The sequence below is a fragment of the Zingiber officinale genome, chromosome 3B, assembly GCF_018446385.1.
Source record: "Zingiber officinale cultivar Zhangliang chromosome 3B, Zo_v1.1, whole genome shotgun sequence".
NCBI classification, from domain to species: domain Eukaryota; kingdom Viridiplantae; phylum Streptophyta; class Magnoliopsida; order Zingiberales; family Zingiberaceae; genus Zingiber; species Zingiber officinale.
The window spans coordinates 19,322,104-19,340,488 of NC_055991.1; the positions used below are offsets into that span (position 1 = coordinate 19,322,104).

Consider the following 18,385-nt stretch of genomic DNA (forward strand, 5'->3'; position numbering starts at 1 on the left):
CCATTCTGTTCTCACCCAGTCGACTGCGCGGTCGACTGTACCAGTCGACTGCTAAAATATGCAGTCGACTGCTACAGTATTACTACAGTAACACTACAGTACTGCTACAGTAAAATTCTAGAGTCTAGGATTTGACCCCCGAGTACATTCGCTTAGCACTCATCCTCGCCCGACCAACCTAGACCTATCCTTCTAGCCTCCTCCATCAGCCTTGCGTCCCTCGGATGCCTCCCATCTTTCACGTCTTGCCTTCTGGAGCTTCCATCGACCTTGTTATTGTTGTCGGGTCTTCCTTTGCCAAGAGGTCGCGCCTCTGGGACTTCATCCATTGCCAAGTCACACTTGGACTTATGTTGCCAAGAGTACATGCTTGGACTTACACCGCCAAGACTCATCCTTGGACTTTCCTCCTTTGCTAATATCACACTTGGACTTTCCTTATTGTACGTGCATCCTGCACACTCACAATGCATATCAAATTACAATAATAATCCTAACTTAAATCTTTGCCCAAACATCAAAACCTAGGGTCACTAGATTGCTCAAACATTCTCTTAGATTGCTGACAGACAAAGCAACGGTCCATGAAATAAGCTACGTCACTGGTTAGCTTGGGTCAATTGAAGTTGGAAGAGATGAGGGCTAATGTCTTATCTCAACCAAAGTATCATTCGTTATGCAATTCACTGATAATGTGTTGCCTTAAGGAACAGTCCGAAATGCATAATCATAGTCCACTAAATAGATAATCATTCTGCAAAATAAAGTCATTGTGAAGACCATTATTTACCTCCTGAAATATCTTGCCAAAAGAGGGATCATCAATATACATATCTGAGAAAGATCCAAAGCTAGCAACACTAATGCTCATGGTAGTAAGCAGGAAAGAACGACAGCTTAGAGCATCTGCAACACGATTGAGACTCCCGGATTCATGCTTCAGCGTGAAGGTGAACTCCTGCAAGTAGTTTACCGACTTGGTGTGTCGACTACTCAACTTGTGTGGGTCATTAATGTACTTTAAAGCCTCATGATCACTAAACAAGATAAATTCCTTCTGCGTAATATAATGACGCCAATGTTTCAAGGATTACACAATAGCGTAGAATTCCAAATCATAAGTAGAGTAATTTTTTTTAGCACCAGGTAGTTTCTCGCTAAAGAAAACAATAGGGCGTCCTGATTGACTTAGAACACCACCAATGTCAATGTTAGATGCGTCACAGTTTACTTTGAATAGTTTGTCGAAATCTGGAAGTGCTAGAACGGGTGCTTCAGTCATCTTTTGCTTCACCAGTTGAAAACTAGTCATAGCCGCTTCAGTCCACTTAAACTGGCGCCCCTTGAGACACTCAATAATAAGGGCAATTAAGGAGCTGAAATTCTGAATAAATCTACGATAAAAAGAGGCTAATCCATGAAAACTTCGGACGTCATGAATGATTTTTGGTTGCGGCCACTCTAAGATTACATTTATCTTTGATGGATCTACACTAACACCATCAGTAGATACTATAAATCTAAGAAACAAAACTGAGGTCGTGTAGAAAGAACACTTCTTGTTGTTGATGAACAAGTGTTCCGCCTTTAACTTCTCAAAAATAGTACGGAGGTGATCAAGGTGCAAAGCTCGTGTCGGGCTATAAATGAGGATGTCGTCAAAGTATATAACCATGAATCTTCCCATGAAAGGTGGCAAGACCTGATGCATGAATCTCATAAACGTGCTGGGTGAATTGGATAGTCTGAAAGGCATGACCATCCACTCATACAACCCATGTTGTGTCTTGAAGGTGGTTTCCATTCATCTTCGGGCTGAATTCGAATCTGGTGGTATCCACTCCTAAGATCGATCTTGGAGAAGATCTTTGAATTGGAAAGTTGATCCAACATGTCATCTAAGCGAGGAATTGGAAATCTATATTTCACCGTGATTTTATTGATGGCTCTGCTATCAATACACACGCGCCACAAACTGTTTTTCTTTAGCACGAGTAGGGCAGAGACTGTACAATGGCTCATACTCTCACGAATATAGCCTCGTCTCAATAGCTCCACAACTTGTTGTTGTAGTTCTTCGGCATCCTTAGGCCTAAGATGATATGCTAGCCGGTTAGGTAAGCTTGACCCCAGAACAAGGTCAATCTGATGTTGAATGTCACTCATAGGGGGAAGTCCCAGAGGAAGGTCTTCAGCTATTAAATCAGCAAAGTCGAATAGGAGTTGTTGCACCTTAACTGGTTTATCCGAGTCTAAGTCTATTTCATTGCTTTTATAAGGAAGCAAAGCATAGACCATGCCTTCATGCTTCATCTCGTTTAAAAATCTGGACATAGAAAGTAGTGTAGAGTTATTGTTACCAAATTTGAAGGGGTTCCTTCTCGTCGAGGAGCCAATATGATATTCCTCCCTTTGATGTTGAGGGTGTAGGTGTTCTTCCGTCCATTGTGGATGACACTTCGATCATATTGCCAAGGCCGTCCCAACAATACATGACATGCGCCCATTGACACAACATCACACCATGCTTGATCGTAATACTTGCTGCCAATAGAAAAAGTTAAAAGACACCTTCTATTTACGGTTACCTCACTCCCTTTGCTCAGTCATGACAACTTGTAGGGTTTTGGATGACGATCCATCTTCAACTGTAGCTTTTGCACAACTTCTTCAGATATAATATTTTCACGGCTTCCATTATTAGTAATTATCTTGCAAACTTTGTCTGCAACTGTGCAAGTTGTGTGAAAGATGCTAGTTCTCAGCCAATCCTCTTCTGATTCTTCCTTGGGGACCAGTAGGCTCTTGCGTACGATGAGAGTCTCATGACCATCTCCAAAAAGAATCTCATCATCGATATCATCGCCGTAAATCGGTTCATCAATTTGTTCGGATTCATCCTCCATGTCTTCCTCAACCAACAGAGTTTTATTTTATTTTTATTTAGGGATTTTTTACAATTTGAAGTTTGATGCCCCTGTTCGCCACATCAAAAACACTTGATACATGCCTTAGAATTACCTTGTGGTGACTGCTGGGAAGGGTGCAACTCCTGAGGGCGAACAACTCGATTGTTTTGATCGCTTTTATTTGTTGGTCTATGGTTTAACTATTTTTCAATTGTCAAAGCTCGCTAATAAAACTCTGAAATAGTCCAGAGTGAGTGAAGGCTCAAGGAATCTTGTAAGGGTTGTCATAGTCCTCCTAAATATCGCGCTGTCGTTTGCTCCTTGGTTTCAGATAGATCGTTCCTAGAATAAGCTGATAGAATTCCTCCGTATAGTCGCCGACGGTTTTAGCCCCTTGCCTCAATGTATGGAGTCGTTGAAACAACGTTTGCGCATAACCAAAGGGAAGAAAGTGGGTTCTCATTAGTTTTTTCAATTTTTTCCAATCGGTGAGTTTAGATTTACCTTGTCTCTCTCGTCATCGCCGATGCTGCTCCCACCATGTTGAGGCTCGGCTTTTGAACTTGATAACGACCAATTTTACTTTAACGTGATCAGGTACTTCCTTATACTCGAAAAACCTATCTACTTTGTTGAGCCAATCAATAAAGTCTTCCGCTTGTATTGTGCCAAAAAAATCAAGAAGATCAACTTGGAAACCAAAGTCCCTATATCATTCCTCTCGACTACGGTGTTCTCGGTACGTAGTACGACGGTGATATGGGTTCTCAAAAGTAGACTCAGAGTTATGATCAAAAATCTCATGATCTTCGAAATCTCGTGCTATCACACGTTGGGTTAATTCCTCAACTTGCTTCTGCAAATCTTCAATCAGCATTACATCCTGGATATTACGATCACGGTGATGGGTTCCTCATTCAGAGCCTGCCTGTTGTGGCCACGACCACATCCACGATGACCCTCCATTGGATCTTAATGAGATTTGATACCAACTGACGCCGATCAGAATATAGATTATTTTAGGACATGATATTTCAAGGAATTAACGAGAAAACAAGAGAGAAATAATAAAATAAGAAGTAGCCCAAGCTAGGTTTTAAAAAAACCTTCTCGAAAAAACAAGAGTGGGAATAGAAGAATAAAAGAGATGTAGCCTAACATGGGTTAAGCGAAACCAATTGATTCAATATCAAAATAACTTGTCCTAAATATCATCTAAGCATATGTTTATATAGCTCTCAAAACCCTAAAAAAAAATTTAAACAGAAAAAATAACCAACTAGACTTATTCCTGAAGATTTAGGATAAATTAACTAACAAGACTTGATTCCTAAGATTTAGGATAAAATTAAATATAATTAAAAAATTAACGAATAACTACTTTAAAAAAAATCTAATTTAGATCTCCTCTTGCATTAAATGAACCTAAATAATCACTAGCAACAACGAGAGAAGTTGAAGAAGACGGAAAAGAAGACGAATATGAGAGTAAGAAAGCAATATAAGTTGCATCAAAGGTTGACCTTAAAAACACTAGTGGTGGCCCACGATAGCCGTTCGATCATAGGAGCGAAAGAGAGAGGATTAATCAGGAACGTTGAATTTAAACAATCAAAGGTCACATTAAATCTCAATAGTAACATGTTGTTTAAGATATTCTTTTCACAAGTGTGCGCCATGTGGCGAAGAAATACAGGCCACATTTATTATGGATGGGAGATGAAAAGCAAAAGGTGTGCTCATCATACTAGGCATTAATGGTGAGTGGTGTACCCTATTTTGAGGTACAAGCATGGCAGTGGGAGAATGACGTCAACTCAAGCCGAGTGACTATGAGATCGAGCACCCGATCAAGAAACGAGAAACACAAAAGGACACATATACCCAGTTAGTCGAACTTGTAGCCTCATTCAACTAGACTTGAAGAGGAGACTTGTAATATGACGAATAAGATAAGGTCCCCGAAGTTGGGGTCAAAGTCAAGAAGGTTGGCTGATATGGCAATCAAAGTCAAGGAGGGGGCAACACTCAGGGCTAGCACAATCGCATGGATGGGTCAGGTAGTCTAACCGATCGAACCTTTCGTTCTATCTAATCCCAATTCCCCCTGGCTTGATGGAATTCCGAGCCGTCTTAGTTCAATTCAGAATCGAGTCCTCTCGATCTCATTTGATGTACCATATGTATGGCTTGAACAGACTCCTTGTCCGAGCAGATGCCAAGTCCTCAAAGAAGCTAAGTGCTCAAGATGGTCAACATTCCTTAACCAACCTTATCTTGTCCAAGAAATAGTCTTTACTTGACGATAGAGGGGACTCAGATGACCTAATATTCTTTTTTGACATTTTGTGTAAGTGTTGTCATAAAATTAAAGCAATATTCCCTGTGTAATTCGTACAACGAAAGCTTCTACCATATAAAGCATAGAAATGGTAGGTCTGTTTTAAGAAAGTTGTCAGAATGTCAGAATAGCCGGCTCTTTTTTGGAAATACATCAATGTCTATGCACAGAGGAAAACTAGCACTATATAAAGAGTCTCCTCTTAAAGACGTAGGTACGTGACCAGAGCCGGCCTAAGGACTATCAAGGTGGGGCCAACGGGGGGCCCCTTTTTTAATTTTTTTTTTAAGTAAAAGCTAATAAAATATATTCATTAGAAAAAAAAATTAAAAGATGTAATTATAAATTTTAAAATATTATGGATTTTTTTATAAAGGTGCTCCTAAAAAAGAGAAAAATCCGCACGAGTAGACAAGTCTTTTCCTATTTCTATTTCCCTAAATCCTAATCTTTCGAAATCCACTTTTTGTTCAACCTCAAATTCTTCGCCCACACCGATAGCCATCGTCTAGTGTCACCATTGTTGCATCGTCGCGTCGTCGCCCTTGCCCACCGATACTATACAGTAGTGCACACATGTAAATCTTTCGATTTAAATGAAAATTTCTTACTTGAATTAAAGGGTTTTTTTTTGTACTGGGTCCTTTAAAGTCTAGGACCGGCCCTGTACATGACGCTTCGCTATCAAAGTTTAGTGTTCATCGTCACTGTTCTCCATTTTTCTTAGCTCCTTGTTTGACTTGAGTTACGGAGTGTTTGCGTCGGGGACTCCTCCCTAGCCCGGTTGCTAACGTTCTCTCCATTCTTCGTTCTTCTTTGATGTGCAGGATCAAAGCAGCATTGGGTGCCTCCTGCTCGGAGTCTTCTCACGATCAATATCGAAGTCACATACTTAGCGTGTTATCTTTCTCGATTTCAGACAGGATCACACGTCTAAATGGTATTGCCATGATTATCAAGGGCGTGAAACTATTTTCTAAGTTCCTTCCAAAAGCTAGCTTTCAGAATCGCTAGTTTTCATTGATTTAAACAACTCAAACTCAAATACTACGCTGCAAATTCTTTAGTCTTGCAACATAGATCATATTACGTAGTGCTTAAATTTTACTTGCTTTGTTGATCTCTGTTGCTACTTCTAGTCTTGAAAATTTTCTAACCCTTTTTTTTTTTTTTTTTTTTTTTTGATGGAATGAATGAACTGCAAGCATCCTAATTTGCATGAATTTATGTACCATGATCTTCTGAGGTCCTCTTTGTTAACTAATAAATTTTGGTGTGAATATCAACTATTCAAATGTACCTTGATTAATTATACAAATGCAACTATTCAAACTATACACTCAACTAAAAATATCAACATTACTTTCTACCTTGTTCCTCTCTTATTTTTCTTAGTCAAACTAAGTGAACAACATGCGTTTCTTATGCACTAATTCCTTGCTATCTATTTTGCTCCAAGCAAAGTGGTGGGCTCTACTTGGTTCGTCTCTCTCCGTGGGAATGCATGCGTATCATTTTTGAATTCTTAGCCTCTATCTTTTAGAGGTTACTTTGCCACCAAACTAACTTAATTACATCCTTCCAAATGCCATGCACAGGTACTGGATAATGACAATTTGATAGACGTAGTCTTGCTATTAATCTTTGACATTGTCAAGGCTTAGGGGACCATACTATTAGATAAAAGTGTACAAATTGAAAAGGGCTTCATTTTTAATATATATATAATTTTGATTAATTACTCTATGTTGGAATAGTTTTGATAAAAATTAATTCATATTATAAATAGCAATTAAATTGGGCTAATTTTAATTAAATTAAAGTAATTTTAATCTATATTTAGTAAAAATATTCAAATACTTTTAATTAAAATTGTTATAATAATATTAAAATACAAATATTCTTATGGAATATCTATTTGGTATTTTTCTAAAATAGAGCCTCCTTTTTATCGTTTATGTATATTTTTTCTGTCCTCTATTATCTGTTTTGAGTATCTGATATAAGTGTCAAACTTGGCGTATTTATGACGTCATCAGTGATTTACTTCGCGAGGAGAAAAACAAAGTCTAAGATAAAATAACACACATGAGAACACTGGAACAAGGATCCTAGCTGACAATCTTCGTAACTGCAACCTCAGGTCCACGTGTCTGTAGTTACTATTATCAACCACGTGGGAACACATGAACAAGGACCTTGGCCGGCAATCCTCATAACTGCAACCTCAGGACCACCTCTACCGACAGATCCTACTGTCTACCGCCTCTGCTGAAGCCAAAGCAAAAAAAGGAGGGGAAATCATAAAAACTAGGGATTGTTGAGGAATCGCCCTTCAAGAAGCTATGACATGATTTCATTTTACGGTTCATTTGGATTTTCTCTGGGATTGAAGCGTGGTTTTTATTTCTCTTATGCCTTTTCTGTTCTAAAGGTAAAATTACTAAAAAAAAAATCCGGACTTGTGTCTGTTCAGCCAAAGGCCATTCCGGTTCTTTGAAGCAGTGATAATCATCTCTTCTTCAGAGCTCTTGTGTTGTTTTCCCCCAATGTGTTTAACTGTGTGTGCTTTATGATTATGCTATATTGTATAGTTTCTTTTTCTCTAGAGTTTCATGTTTACTTTTTTGTTTTTTCTCTTCATTTTTAGCTCCTAATTCATAAAATGTTGGAAATCATTACTATATGTAGTTAGTTTATTATGTTCTTATATTGTGTGGATTCTAACCTTGAGTAGGAAGGAAACATGGGATATATAAGAAGCTGACTTGTTTATTTCCTTTAGGGAAACGTGGACACAATAATGGTTTTGGGTCTTCAACCTATGTTGCTGTTGCTGCTCTTGGCTTTTTTCCAACTAAGCAACGCTTTGAACTCAGATGGAAAGGTTTTATTGGCCCTTTCTGGCAATTTGATACTTCCTCGTTTAGTGAACTCCACCTGGAACTCATCAGACCCAAGTCCTTGTGGATGGGCAGGAATCGGTTGCGACAGAGGTGGATTCGTGACTTCATTTGAGCTTCCTGAGCTTCAAATTTCTGGTTCGTTGGGCAAAGAAATTGGATTGCTAAGTCATCTGAGGAAACTAGATCTTGGTGTCAACGATCTTTCTGGACTTATTCCCTCGGAACTAGGCAATTGCACCCTTCTTGAATACTTGGATCTCTCAGACAATTACCTTTCAGGTGAGATACCAGAGACCCTTCAGAACCTCAAGAAGTTGTCATACCTTTCACTTTTCACTAATTTGTTGAGTAGCAATATACCAAGTCTTTTGTTCCGCAGTCCCTCCCTTGAAACTATCTATCTTTCTGACAACAACCTCAATGGCTCAGTTCCTTCCTTTGATGAAAATACATGCAAGGTTAAATTTTTAAAGCTCAATGAAAATAATCTTTCTGGTATTTTGCCAACTTCAATTGGTAATTGCAGTAAGTTAGAGGAGCTCTATCTAAATAAGAACCAGTTAACAGGACTTATTCCCAGGACCATAAATGACCTCATAGCAGTAGATGTTAGTGAAAATGATCTAGTGGGGAACATCCCTTTCACCTCAAAAACATGCAAGTTAGAGAACTTAGTTATGTCCTTCAATCAATTTGACGGTGAGATTCCTACAGCATTGGGTAATTGTAGCAATTTGAAGAACCTTGCTATTGTTCACAATCACTTGTCAGGGAGAATACCATCAACACTTGGTTTGTTGACAAAGCTTGAGATTCTTTATCTATCTATTAACTCTTTGTCAGGGTCAATTCCCTCTGAGATAGGCCAATGTCAATCATTGATTTCATTGCAGTTGTATAAGAATCAATTAGAAGGGATTGTTCCTAGAGAATTGGGTAATTTGAAAAATCTAGAAAGTCTTTTACTTTTTAGTAATAATTTGACTGGAGAGCTTCCGATTGAAATTTGGAGAATCCTAAACTTGACAACTGTACTTATCTATGACAACAACTTCTCTGGGCAACTACCTGTGGAGATGTGTCAGTTAAAAAGTTTGAGTAACATTTCTATCTATGACAATCAATTCACAGGGGTCATTCCTCAATGCTTGGGAATCAATAGCAGTTTGGTGCAAGTTGACTTTACAAATAGTGGTCTTGTTGGCAACATCCCTCCTAATATTTGTTTCAGAAATCAATTGATCTCTATGACATTGGGTAATAATAAGCTCAATGGGACAATACCTATAGGAGTTGGGAATTGTTTGAGTTTGCAGAGGTTGATTCTTAGTCACAATAATCTCAGTGGCTCAATTCCAGAATTTTTTGTGGCATCAAGTTTGTCATATGTTGATTTAAGTTTCAACAAACTCAGTGGACAAATTCCTCAAACCGTAGGAAACATTGTGAACCTCACTGATGTAAACTTGTCAATGAACAAGCTTAATGGACCAATACCTCGACAAATAGGAAACCTAGCCAACCTTGAACGTTTGAATTTGTCCAACAACAATTTATATGGTCCATTGCCTTTTGAATTATCAGAATGTCGCATGTTATTTTCGTTGGACTTGGGATTCAACTCTTTTAATGGAACAATACCGGCAAGCCTTGGAAACTTATCTAGTCTCTCTCAGTTGATATTGCAAGAGAATCAATTTAGTGAAGGAATTCCGAATTTCTTAGCTGAGTTAAATGGACTGATTGAGCTACAGTTTGGAGGAAACAAGTTGGGAGGCAGCATCCAACCATCATTGGGTTCATTGCAAAACTTGAAAGTAGCTTTAAACCTCAGTGATAATGGATTAGTTGGACAACTTCCACTTGAATTGAGGAATTTGAATATGCTACAAAGCTTTGATATTTCTTTTAACAATCTAACCGGAGGTTTGATGCCCTTGAGTGATCTTAGTTCATTAACATACATCAATATTTCATACAACAACTTTAGCGGTTCACTACCGAGAGGCTTGCTTAAGTTTGTAGAATCATCGCCAAGCTCATTTATAGGAAATCCTCAACTTTGCATCTCTTGTCAAACAGAAGATTCTACTTGCTCAAACATCACCATATTAGAACAATGCAGCGTGCCAAATAATAATTCCAAAGGTGTATCTAAGATCGTGATTGTAATCATAGCTCTTGCTTCTGGTTTGCTCTGTGCTCTAGTCCTTTTCCTTGCGAGATTTTTCTTTCTCAGGTGTAAAAGAAAGAAAGATGATGTTCCATCCTTGCATGAAGATTCTTCTTTCCTACTAAAGAAAGTAATTGAAGCCACTGAGGATTTCAATCAGCAATATGAAATCGGTAGAGGAGCTCATGGGATAGTTTACAAGGCAGTCCTCGATATAGGAAAAATATATGCCGTAAAGAAGATTGTTTTTCCACATCAGAAACGATCAAATCAGAGCATGATAAGAGAAATCCAAACCCTTGGGAAAATCAGGCATAGAAATTTAGTGAAATTGGAGAAATTTTGGTTTGAATGTGGATATGGACTTATATTGTATGAGTATATGGCAAAGGGCAGCCTCCATGATGTTCTTCATGAGATTAAGCCTACACCAGTCCTAGAGTGGAAGGTGAGGTACAAGATAGCTCTTGGCATTGCCCAAGGGCTAGATTATCTTCACAACGACTGCAGCCCTGCTATCATACACCACGACATAAAACCTAAAAACATATTGCTGGATGCCAATATGGAGCCACATATCTCGGATTTTGGGATTGCTAAGCTTGATCAGGATTCTACTCAGTCAGCTACTATTATGGGCACCCTTGGCTATATTGCACCAGGTGTGCATTTCTCCTTTGTCTTTCCTAAGTAAAAATAATTCTTAAATTGCTAACAGATAACCAATCATTCTGCTTAGATGTATAGTTTCTTCTGTGATTCAATTCTGTCCCGTCAAATAATACATTTACTTTAAGTAAAAACTAGAATTGTTGCCCACTCGATGCATGAGTTCACCAAGTGTGCATCATAGTTTGGTAGTTTCACATGGAATTACTTATCTGTGTAAAATATTTTCCAAAATGAGAAGTCAATTAATTTCCCTTATTTAGCTATGCAACAAGGAAAATTTTTTTTCTTTCTCTTTCATGGCTGAACCTGATGAAGTGGTTTCTCCGGTGTGGATCTGATTGTAAAACTTCCATCTGAGAGATTGGCTGATAAGTTTGCTTTCTTTACTTTGTGTATTTTTATGCTAATAGGATACCATGCCAGATCTTTACCTAATAAAAATATAGAACTCCTTTAAATTCCCATGAATTCGATGAAAGCTTATGTTTCTTGTTACATAGGGCCAATTGAACACTTGGACATAAAGCTCAAGTGGTCATAAAAGGCTCTACCCTTTACTACTATACTCTTCCACATTTCTTACAACTGCATTGTAATGTTATGCTTCTGTGCCTTGTAACAGAGACTGCCTACACGACCAGAAGGAGCAAGGAGTTGGATGTGTACAGTTATGGAGTCGTCTTACTTGAACTCATAACAAGAAAGATGGCCATCGACCCTTCGTTCTCGGAAAATATGGACATAGTAGGATGGGTGACTTCCTCCTTGGATGGCAGTGGTAAAATAGAAGCTGTCATGGATGAAGACCTCACGAATGAAGTTACAGGTAGTTCAGAGATCAAAGAAGTGAACAAGGTTCTTTCATTGACCATGAGATGTGTAGCAAGGGAGGCAAGCAGGCGGCCTTCAATGCGGAATGTTGTCAGGGAACTACTAGATATCTAGTCTAGATTTGCTGATTCTCATAAACATTGGAAATCTTAACCCATAACTAGTATGTAAAATCTTATTTACAAAATGTAATCAAAGAGGATTGGTTACAGAAACATCTCGGCTGCTAGTGGTTGTTAAAACTTGTTTTTATCCGAGAGTATGCATTTACAGTTCTTTGATATGAATGGTAGTGAATTAGACACAAGGAAGCAACAAGTTTACATCCATTAACGGGAGATTCATAAGCAAAGTGAAAAATTTCTTATCTAATATGTATAGAGAAACCTAGAAAAACAGAACAAGATTTGAAAATACAAATCTTCTCTCTGCCAGTTTTCGTTCTACGGTGGGCAAATTCGAAAGATCAAAGTCATCTTTGTCTTTACCGTTGGCTTTTGAACGCGTGCCCAACGACCTTTTAATTCCAATTTTAAAGGTCAAACTCGTGTGCATATTTGACAAAATATTTATAAAAAAATAAATTAGAATGTTCAAACTTGTTTAATAACGTATAGTGATGAACATAAATACATAATGGAATGGAACACAATCATTTATGTCAGCAACTGTTATGAAGTTTAATATTTTAGGTTGTCTGTCTATTTGTTCAATCTTTGGAAGCTTTGGTGCAGTTTCTTGAATAAATTATAACTAGTTTATTCTAGCCTCTCTATTTTAATTGTCAAACTTAACTGAAAGATAAATAATCTAGTTGACTTTTGAATTTTTTATTAATTGAACAATGCTTGCCACGTGGCATCTGCCATCTACGCCACATCAATAAACATGATACACGTCTAAATGGTATTGCCAATTTGCCATGATTATCAAGGGCGGGAAACTATTTTCTAAGTTCCAAAAGCTAGCTTTCAGAATCGCTAGTTTTCATTGATTTAGACAACTCAAACTCAAATACTCCACTGCAAATTCTTTTAGTCTTGCAATGTAGATCAGGTTACTCAGTCCTTAAATTCTACTTGCTTTGTTTCTTGTCTTGAAAATTTTCTCCTTTTTTTTTCTTTTCTGGAATGAATGAACTGCAAGCATCCTAATCTGCTCATTCCTTCCAAAAACATAAACTAATAAGTGGTGGGGCTGTTTAGACTCTCCGATGGGCATGAAATTATGTACCATGATCTTCTGAGGTTCTCTTTGTTAACTAACAAATTTTGGTGTGAATCTCATGGTCTGATAACCTTGATTAATTATACAAATGTCTTGTCTGAACTATTCAAACTATACACTCGACAAAAAAATATTAACATTACTATTCAAACTATAATTTTGGTGTGGATCTTGGCTGTCAATCCTCATAACTGCAACATCAGGTCCACCTCTGTGTAGTTAATATTATCAAGTATCAGCCATGTGGGAACACTTGCAGAAGCACGTTAGCTAGCAATTCTCATGCCTCCACGGATTGATTGCCGCAATTGATATTTATATGGATGGTTACTCCAAAATATCTTAGTAGGTGTCTGGACTCTCCATGGACCACTTCTCTAGAACAAATTAAACATCTCCGTAATTTATCCTTTTTCCAGAGGGTATGAAACCGCTCTAGAAGGGCTGAGGTGAGGACTTCATAACTGCAACGTCAGGTCCACTAAAGAAAGACAGACCTTTGCTTCTTTATTTTGTTTAAAGTTCAGTCAGACTTCAACTACGATGCGGATTAGGATTTGGTGAACGCACCAGGTTTGAGTGCTCCTTTTTTTAAGGCGCGGCGCACTGAGATGCGCACGTTTTGTCCATCCAACGACAAATTTAAAGTAATCACTTTTGCATTTGCTGTATGAACGCTCGTCCTTACCTCTTGTTTTTGGCGGCTGCTGCTTTGACATATGCAGTAAAGCTGCAACTATAAAATGTACAGGAAGTAGATGCAGCTCGGGACCCCTGCATTCAAAGCCAGATCCCACTGTCTACCGCCTCTGCTGAAGCCAAAGCAAAAAAACCGAGGAAAATCATAAAAACTAGGGATTGTTGAGGAATCGCTCTTCAAGAAGGTATGGCAGTGTTTCATTTTACTGTTCGTTTTGATTTTCTGTGGATTTGAAGCTTAGTTTTTATTTCTCTTATCTCTTTTCTGTTCTAAGTGTATATAGCTTTTACTAGAAATTCCGGACTTGTGCCTATTCAGCCAAAGGCCATTCCTGTTCTTTGAAGAAGTGATAGTCTTATCTTCTTGCTCTTGTTTTGTTTTACCCCAATGTGTTAATTGTGTGTGCTTTTTGATTCTACTATATTGGATAGTTTCTTCTTCTCTAGAGTTTCATGTTTACTTTTTTTTTTGTTTTTTTTTCCCATTCATTTTTTAGCTCCTAATGCATAAAATAAAATGTTGGAAATCATTACTAACCTTGGGTAAGAAGGAAACATGGGATACATATGAAGCTGACTTGTTTATTTTCTCTAGGGAAACGTGGACACAATAATGGCTTTCTGTCTTCAGTCTCTGTTGTTGTTGCTCTTGGTTTTCTTTCAGCTAAGCAACGCTTTGAACTCTGATGGAGAGGCTCTGTTGGCCCTTTCCAACAGTTTGATACTTCCTCAGTCAGTGAACTCTACTTGGAATTCATCAGACCCAAGTCCCTGTGGATGGGCAGGAATCAGTTGCAACAGAGGTGGATTCGTGATTTCATTTGAGCTTCCCGAGCTTCAAATTTCTGGTTCACTGGGCAAAGAAATTGGGTTGCTAAATCATCTGATGAAACTAGATCTTGGTGTCAACAATCTTTCTGGACTTATTCCCTCAGAACTAGGCAATTGCTCCCTTCTTGAATATTTGGATCTCTCAAACAACTTTATTTCAGGTGAGATTCCAATGACCCTTGAGAAACTCAAGAAGTTGGCATACCTTTCACTTTACAATAATTTGCTGAGTGGACAAATACCAAGTCTTTTGTTCCACAAAATGTCTCTTGAGACTATTTACCTTAATGAAAACAACCTCAACGGCTCAATTCCTTCCTTTGATGAAAATGCATGCAGGGTTAAATTTCTATGGCTTAGTCAAAATAATCTTTCTGGTTCATTACCTGCTTCAATTAGTAATTGCACTGAGTTAGAGGAGCTCTATCTATATGCGAACCAGTTGACCGGACCTATTCCTTGGACCATAAATAACCTCACAGAAGTAGATGTCAGTGAAAATGATCTACTGGGGAACATCCCTTTCAACTCAAAAACATGCAAGTTGGAGAGTCTAGTTATGTCCTTCAACCGATTTAACGGTGAACTTCCTGCGACATTGGGTAATTGCAGTAACTTAAAGAACCTTGCTATTGTTGACAATCACTTGTCAGGGAGAATACCATCAACACTTGGTTTGTTGACAAAGCTTGAGATTCTTTATCTATCTATTAACTCTTTGTCAGGGTCAATTCCCTCTGAGATAGGCCAATGTCAATCATTGATTTCATTGCAGTTGTATGATAATCAACTAGAAGGGAATGTTCCAAGAGAATTGGGTAATTTGAAAAATCTAGAAAGTCTTTTACTTTTTAGTAATAATTTGACCGGAGAGCTTCCGATTGAAATTTGGAGAATCCTAAACTTGACAACTATACTTATCTATGACAACAACTTCTCTGGGCAACTACCTATGGAGATGTGTCAGTTAAAAAGTTTGAGTAACATTTCTATCTATGACAATCAATTCACAGGGGTCATTCCTCAATGCTTGGGAATCAACAGTAGTTTGGTGCAAGTTGACTTTACAAATAGTGGTCTTGTTGGCAACATCCCTCCTAATATTTGTTTCAGAAATCAATTGATCTCTATGACATTGGGCTATAATATGCTTAATGGGACAATACCTTCGGGAGTTGGAAATTGCTCAAGTTTGCAGAGGTTAATTCTTAGTAACAACAACCTTAGTGGCTCAATTCCAGATTTTTTTGTGACATCAAGTTTATTGTATGTTGATTTAAGTTTCAACAAACTCAATGGACAAATTCCTCAAAGTGTAGGAAACTGTGTGAATCTGACCATGATTAACTTGTCAATGAATATGATTGATGGATTGATACCTCAACAAATGGGAAACCTAGCCAACCTTCAACTTCTCAATCTATCCAGCAACAATTTGTATGGTCCATTGCCTTTTGAATTATCAGAATGTCGTAGGTTATATGTGTTAGACTTGGGATTCAACTCTTTCAATGGAACAATACCAGCAAGCTTTGGAAACTTATCTAGTCTATCTCAGTTAATACTGCAAGAGAATCAATTTAGCGGAGGAATTCCGGATTTCTTATATGAGTTAAATGAACTGATTGAGCTACAATTTGGAGGAAACAAGTTGGGAGGCAGCATTCCGCAATCATTTGGTTCATTGCAAAACTTGAAAGTGGCCTTAAACCTCAGTGATAATGAACTAGTAGGACAACTTCCACTGGAGCTGAAGAATTTGAATATGCTACAGAGCTTTGATATTTCTTTTAACAATCTAACAGGAAGTTTGATACCCGTAAGTGATCTCAGTTCATTAACATACATCAATATTTCATTCAATGACTTTAATGGTTCATTGCCGAGAGGTTTGTTTAAGCTTGTAGAATCATTACCAAGCTCGTTTATAGGAAATCCTCAACTTTGCATCTCATGTCAGATAGGAGATTCTACATGCACAAACATCACTATATTAGAACCATGCAACGTGCCAAATAATAATTCCAAAGGTTTGTCCAAGATGAAGATTGTAATCATATCTCTTGCTTCAGTTTTGCTATGTGCTCTAGTGCTTTTCCTTGTGGGATTTTTCTTTCTCGGGTGCAAAAGAAAGAAAGTTGGCGTTCCATCCTTGCAAGAAGGTTCTTCTTTCCTACTAAACCAAGTGATTGAAGCCACTGAGGATTTCAATCAGCAATATGAAATCGGTAGAGGAGCTCATGGGATAGTTTACAAGGCAACCCTCGATATAGGAAAAATATATGCCGTAAAGAAGATTGTTTTCCCACATCAGAAAGAATCAATTACAAGCATGATAAGGGAAATCCAAACTATTGGAAAAATCCGGCATAGAAATTTAGTGAAATTGGAGAATTTTTGGTTGAAAGATGAATTTGGACTTATATTGTATGAGTATATGGTAAATGGTAGCCTCCATGATGTTCTTCATGAAATTAAGCCGGCACCCGTTCTGGAGTGGAAGGTGAGGTACAAGATAGCCATTGGCATTGGTCATGGGCTAGATTATCTTCACAACCACTGCAACCCTGCGATTATCCACCGTGACATAAAGCCTAAAAACATATTGCTGGATGCTGAAATGGAGCCACATATCTCAGATTTTGGGATCGCTAAGCTTGATCAACATTCTATTCAGTCAACTGCTATTATGGGCACCCTTGGTTATATTTCACCAGGTCTGCATTTCTCTCTTTTTCTTTCCTGAGTAAAACAGTCCTTGAATTGCTAACAGGTCTTCATTGTTCTTATTGGTAACTATAAATGTATGTTCCTTCTGCGATTCCATTCTGCTCTGTCAAATAGTAGATCCAATGTCAGTAGAAATTAGAATTGTTACCCACTTGATGCCTAAGTTCACCAAGTGTGATTACTTGTTTGTGTAAAATAATTTCCAAGAGGAAAAAAGGGGTTATGTTTCTTGTTTGATAGGAGTAATCTAACCCTCGTGCCAAAGGGTTTGGTGTTTAGGAAAGGAACCACTCTTACCATTATATTTTTCCACATTTCTTACAACTGCATTGCGAAGTTATGCTTCTATGCCTTGTAACAGAGACCGCCTACACGACCAAAAGGAGCAAGGAGTCGGATGTGTACAGTTATGGAGTCGTCTTACTCGAACTCATAACCAGAAAGATGGCCATCGACCCTTCGTTCTCAGAAAATATGGACATAGTAAGATGGGTGACTTCCTCCTTGAACGGCAGTAGTAAAATAGAAGCTGTCATGGATGAAGATCTTGTGAACGAAGTCACAGGTACTTCGGAGATTGAAGAAGTGAACAAGGTTGTTTCCTTAGCCATGAGATGTGTAGCAAGGGAGGCAAGAATGCGGCCTTCAATGCAGAATGCTGTCAGAGAGCTGCAAGATATCAAGTCTAGATTTGCTGATGCTCAGAAACAGAAGAAACCTGAACCTACAACTAGTATATAAAATCTTATTTATTTTTCCACCTCTTTTTTCAAGAGTACGCATTTAAAGTTCTTGATATGAATGGTGCTGAATTAGACTGGACAAGTGTTTTGTATCATAGAAAAGTTCTATTTAGTATCACTAACAAGTCGCTCTTTGTTAAGGCTTAGGGACTGCAATCGTAGAAAGGTCAAATTCTGTCTGTCACGTAGAGTTTTGTGTGTATCTAATCTAACAGAGGGTGCGGAAAGCAGGGGAACCACAGCACCGCTTGGTTGATGGAGCGACGCAGAGGAGCCGCCAGACTGCTAGATATGAACCAATTCAGAGACCATAAATGACCTCA

The 18,385-nt window shown here is 38.2% G+C and overlaps 2 protein-coding genes across 3 annotated transcripts; both read left to right on the top strand.

The window, feature by feature from the left end:
* The first annotated feature begins 7,448 nt into the window (after nt 1-7,448).
* LOC122056077 (receptor-like protein kinase) lies at nt 7,449-12,049 on the top strand. Of its 2 annotated transcripts, XM_042617858.1 has the most exons (4): nt 7,450-7,684; nt 8,036-8,435; nt 9,288-10,991; nt 11,624-12,049. In XM_042617858.1, the coding sequence occupies exons 1-4, from the start codon at nt 7,601-7,603 to the stop codon at nt 11,944-11,946; spliced, it is 2,511 nt and encodes an 836-aa protein (XP_042473792.1). In that variant the 5' UTR covers nt 7,450-7,600; the 3' UTR covers nt 11,947-12,049. The 2 variants fall into 2 exon arrangements, with proteins under 2 accessions (XP_042473791.1, XP_042473792.1); XM_042617857.1 differs by having other exon boundaries at nt 7,449-7,684; nt 8,036-10,991.
* Nucleotides 12,050-13,795: 1,746 nt separating this feature from the next.
* Nucleotides 13,796-18,134, top strand: LOC122056078 (receptor-like protein kinase). The gene is made up of 3 exons (XM_042617859.1): nt 13,796-13,943; nt 14,354-17,306; nt 17,681-18,134. Exons 2-3 carry the CDS (start codon nt 14,372-14,374, stop codon nt 18,058-18,060), a joined length of 3,315 nt encoding a protein of 1,104 aa, XP_042473793.1. The 5' UTR covers nt 13,796-13,943; nt 14,354-14,371; the 3' UTR covers nt 18,061-18,134.
* Nucleotides 18,135-18,385: the final 251 nt, after the last annotated feature.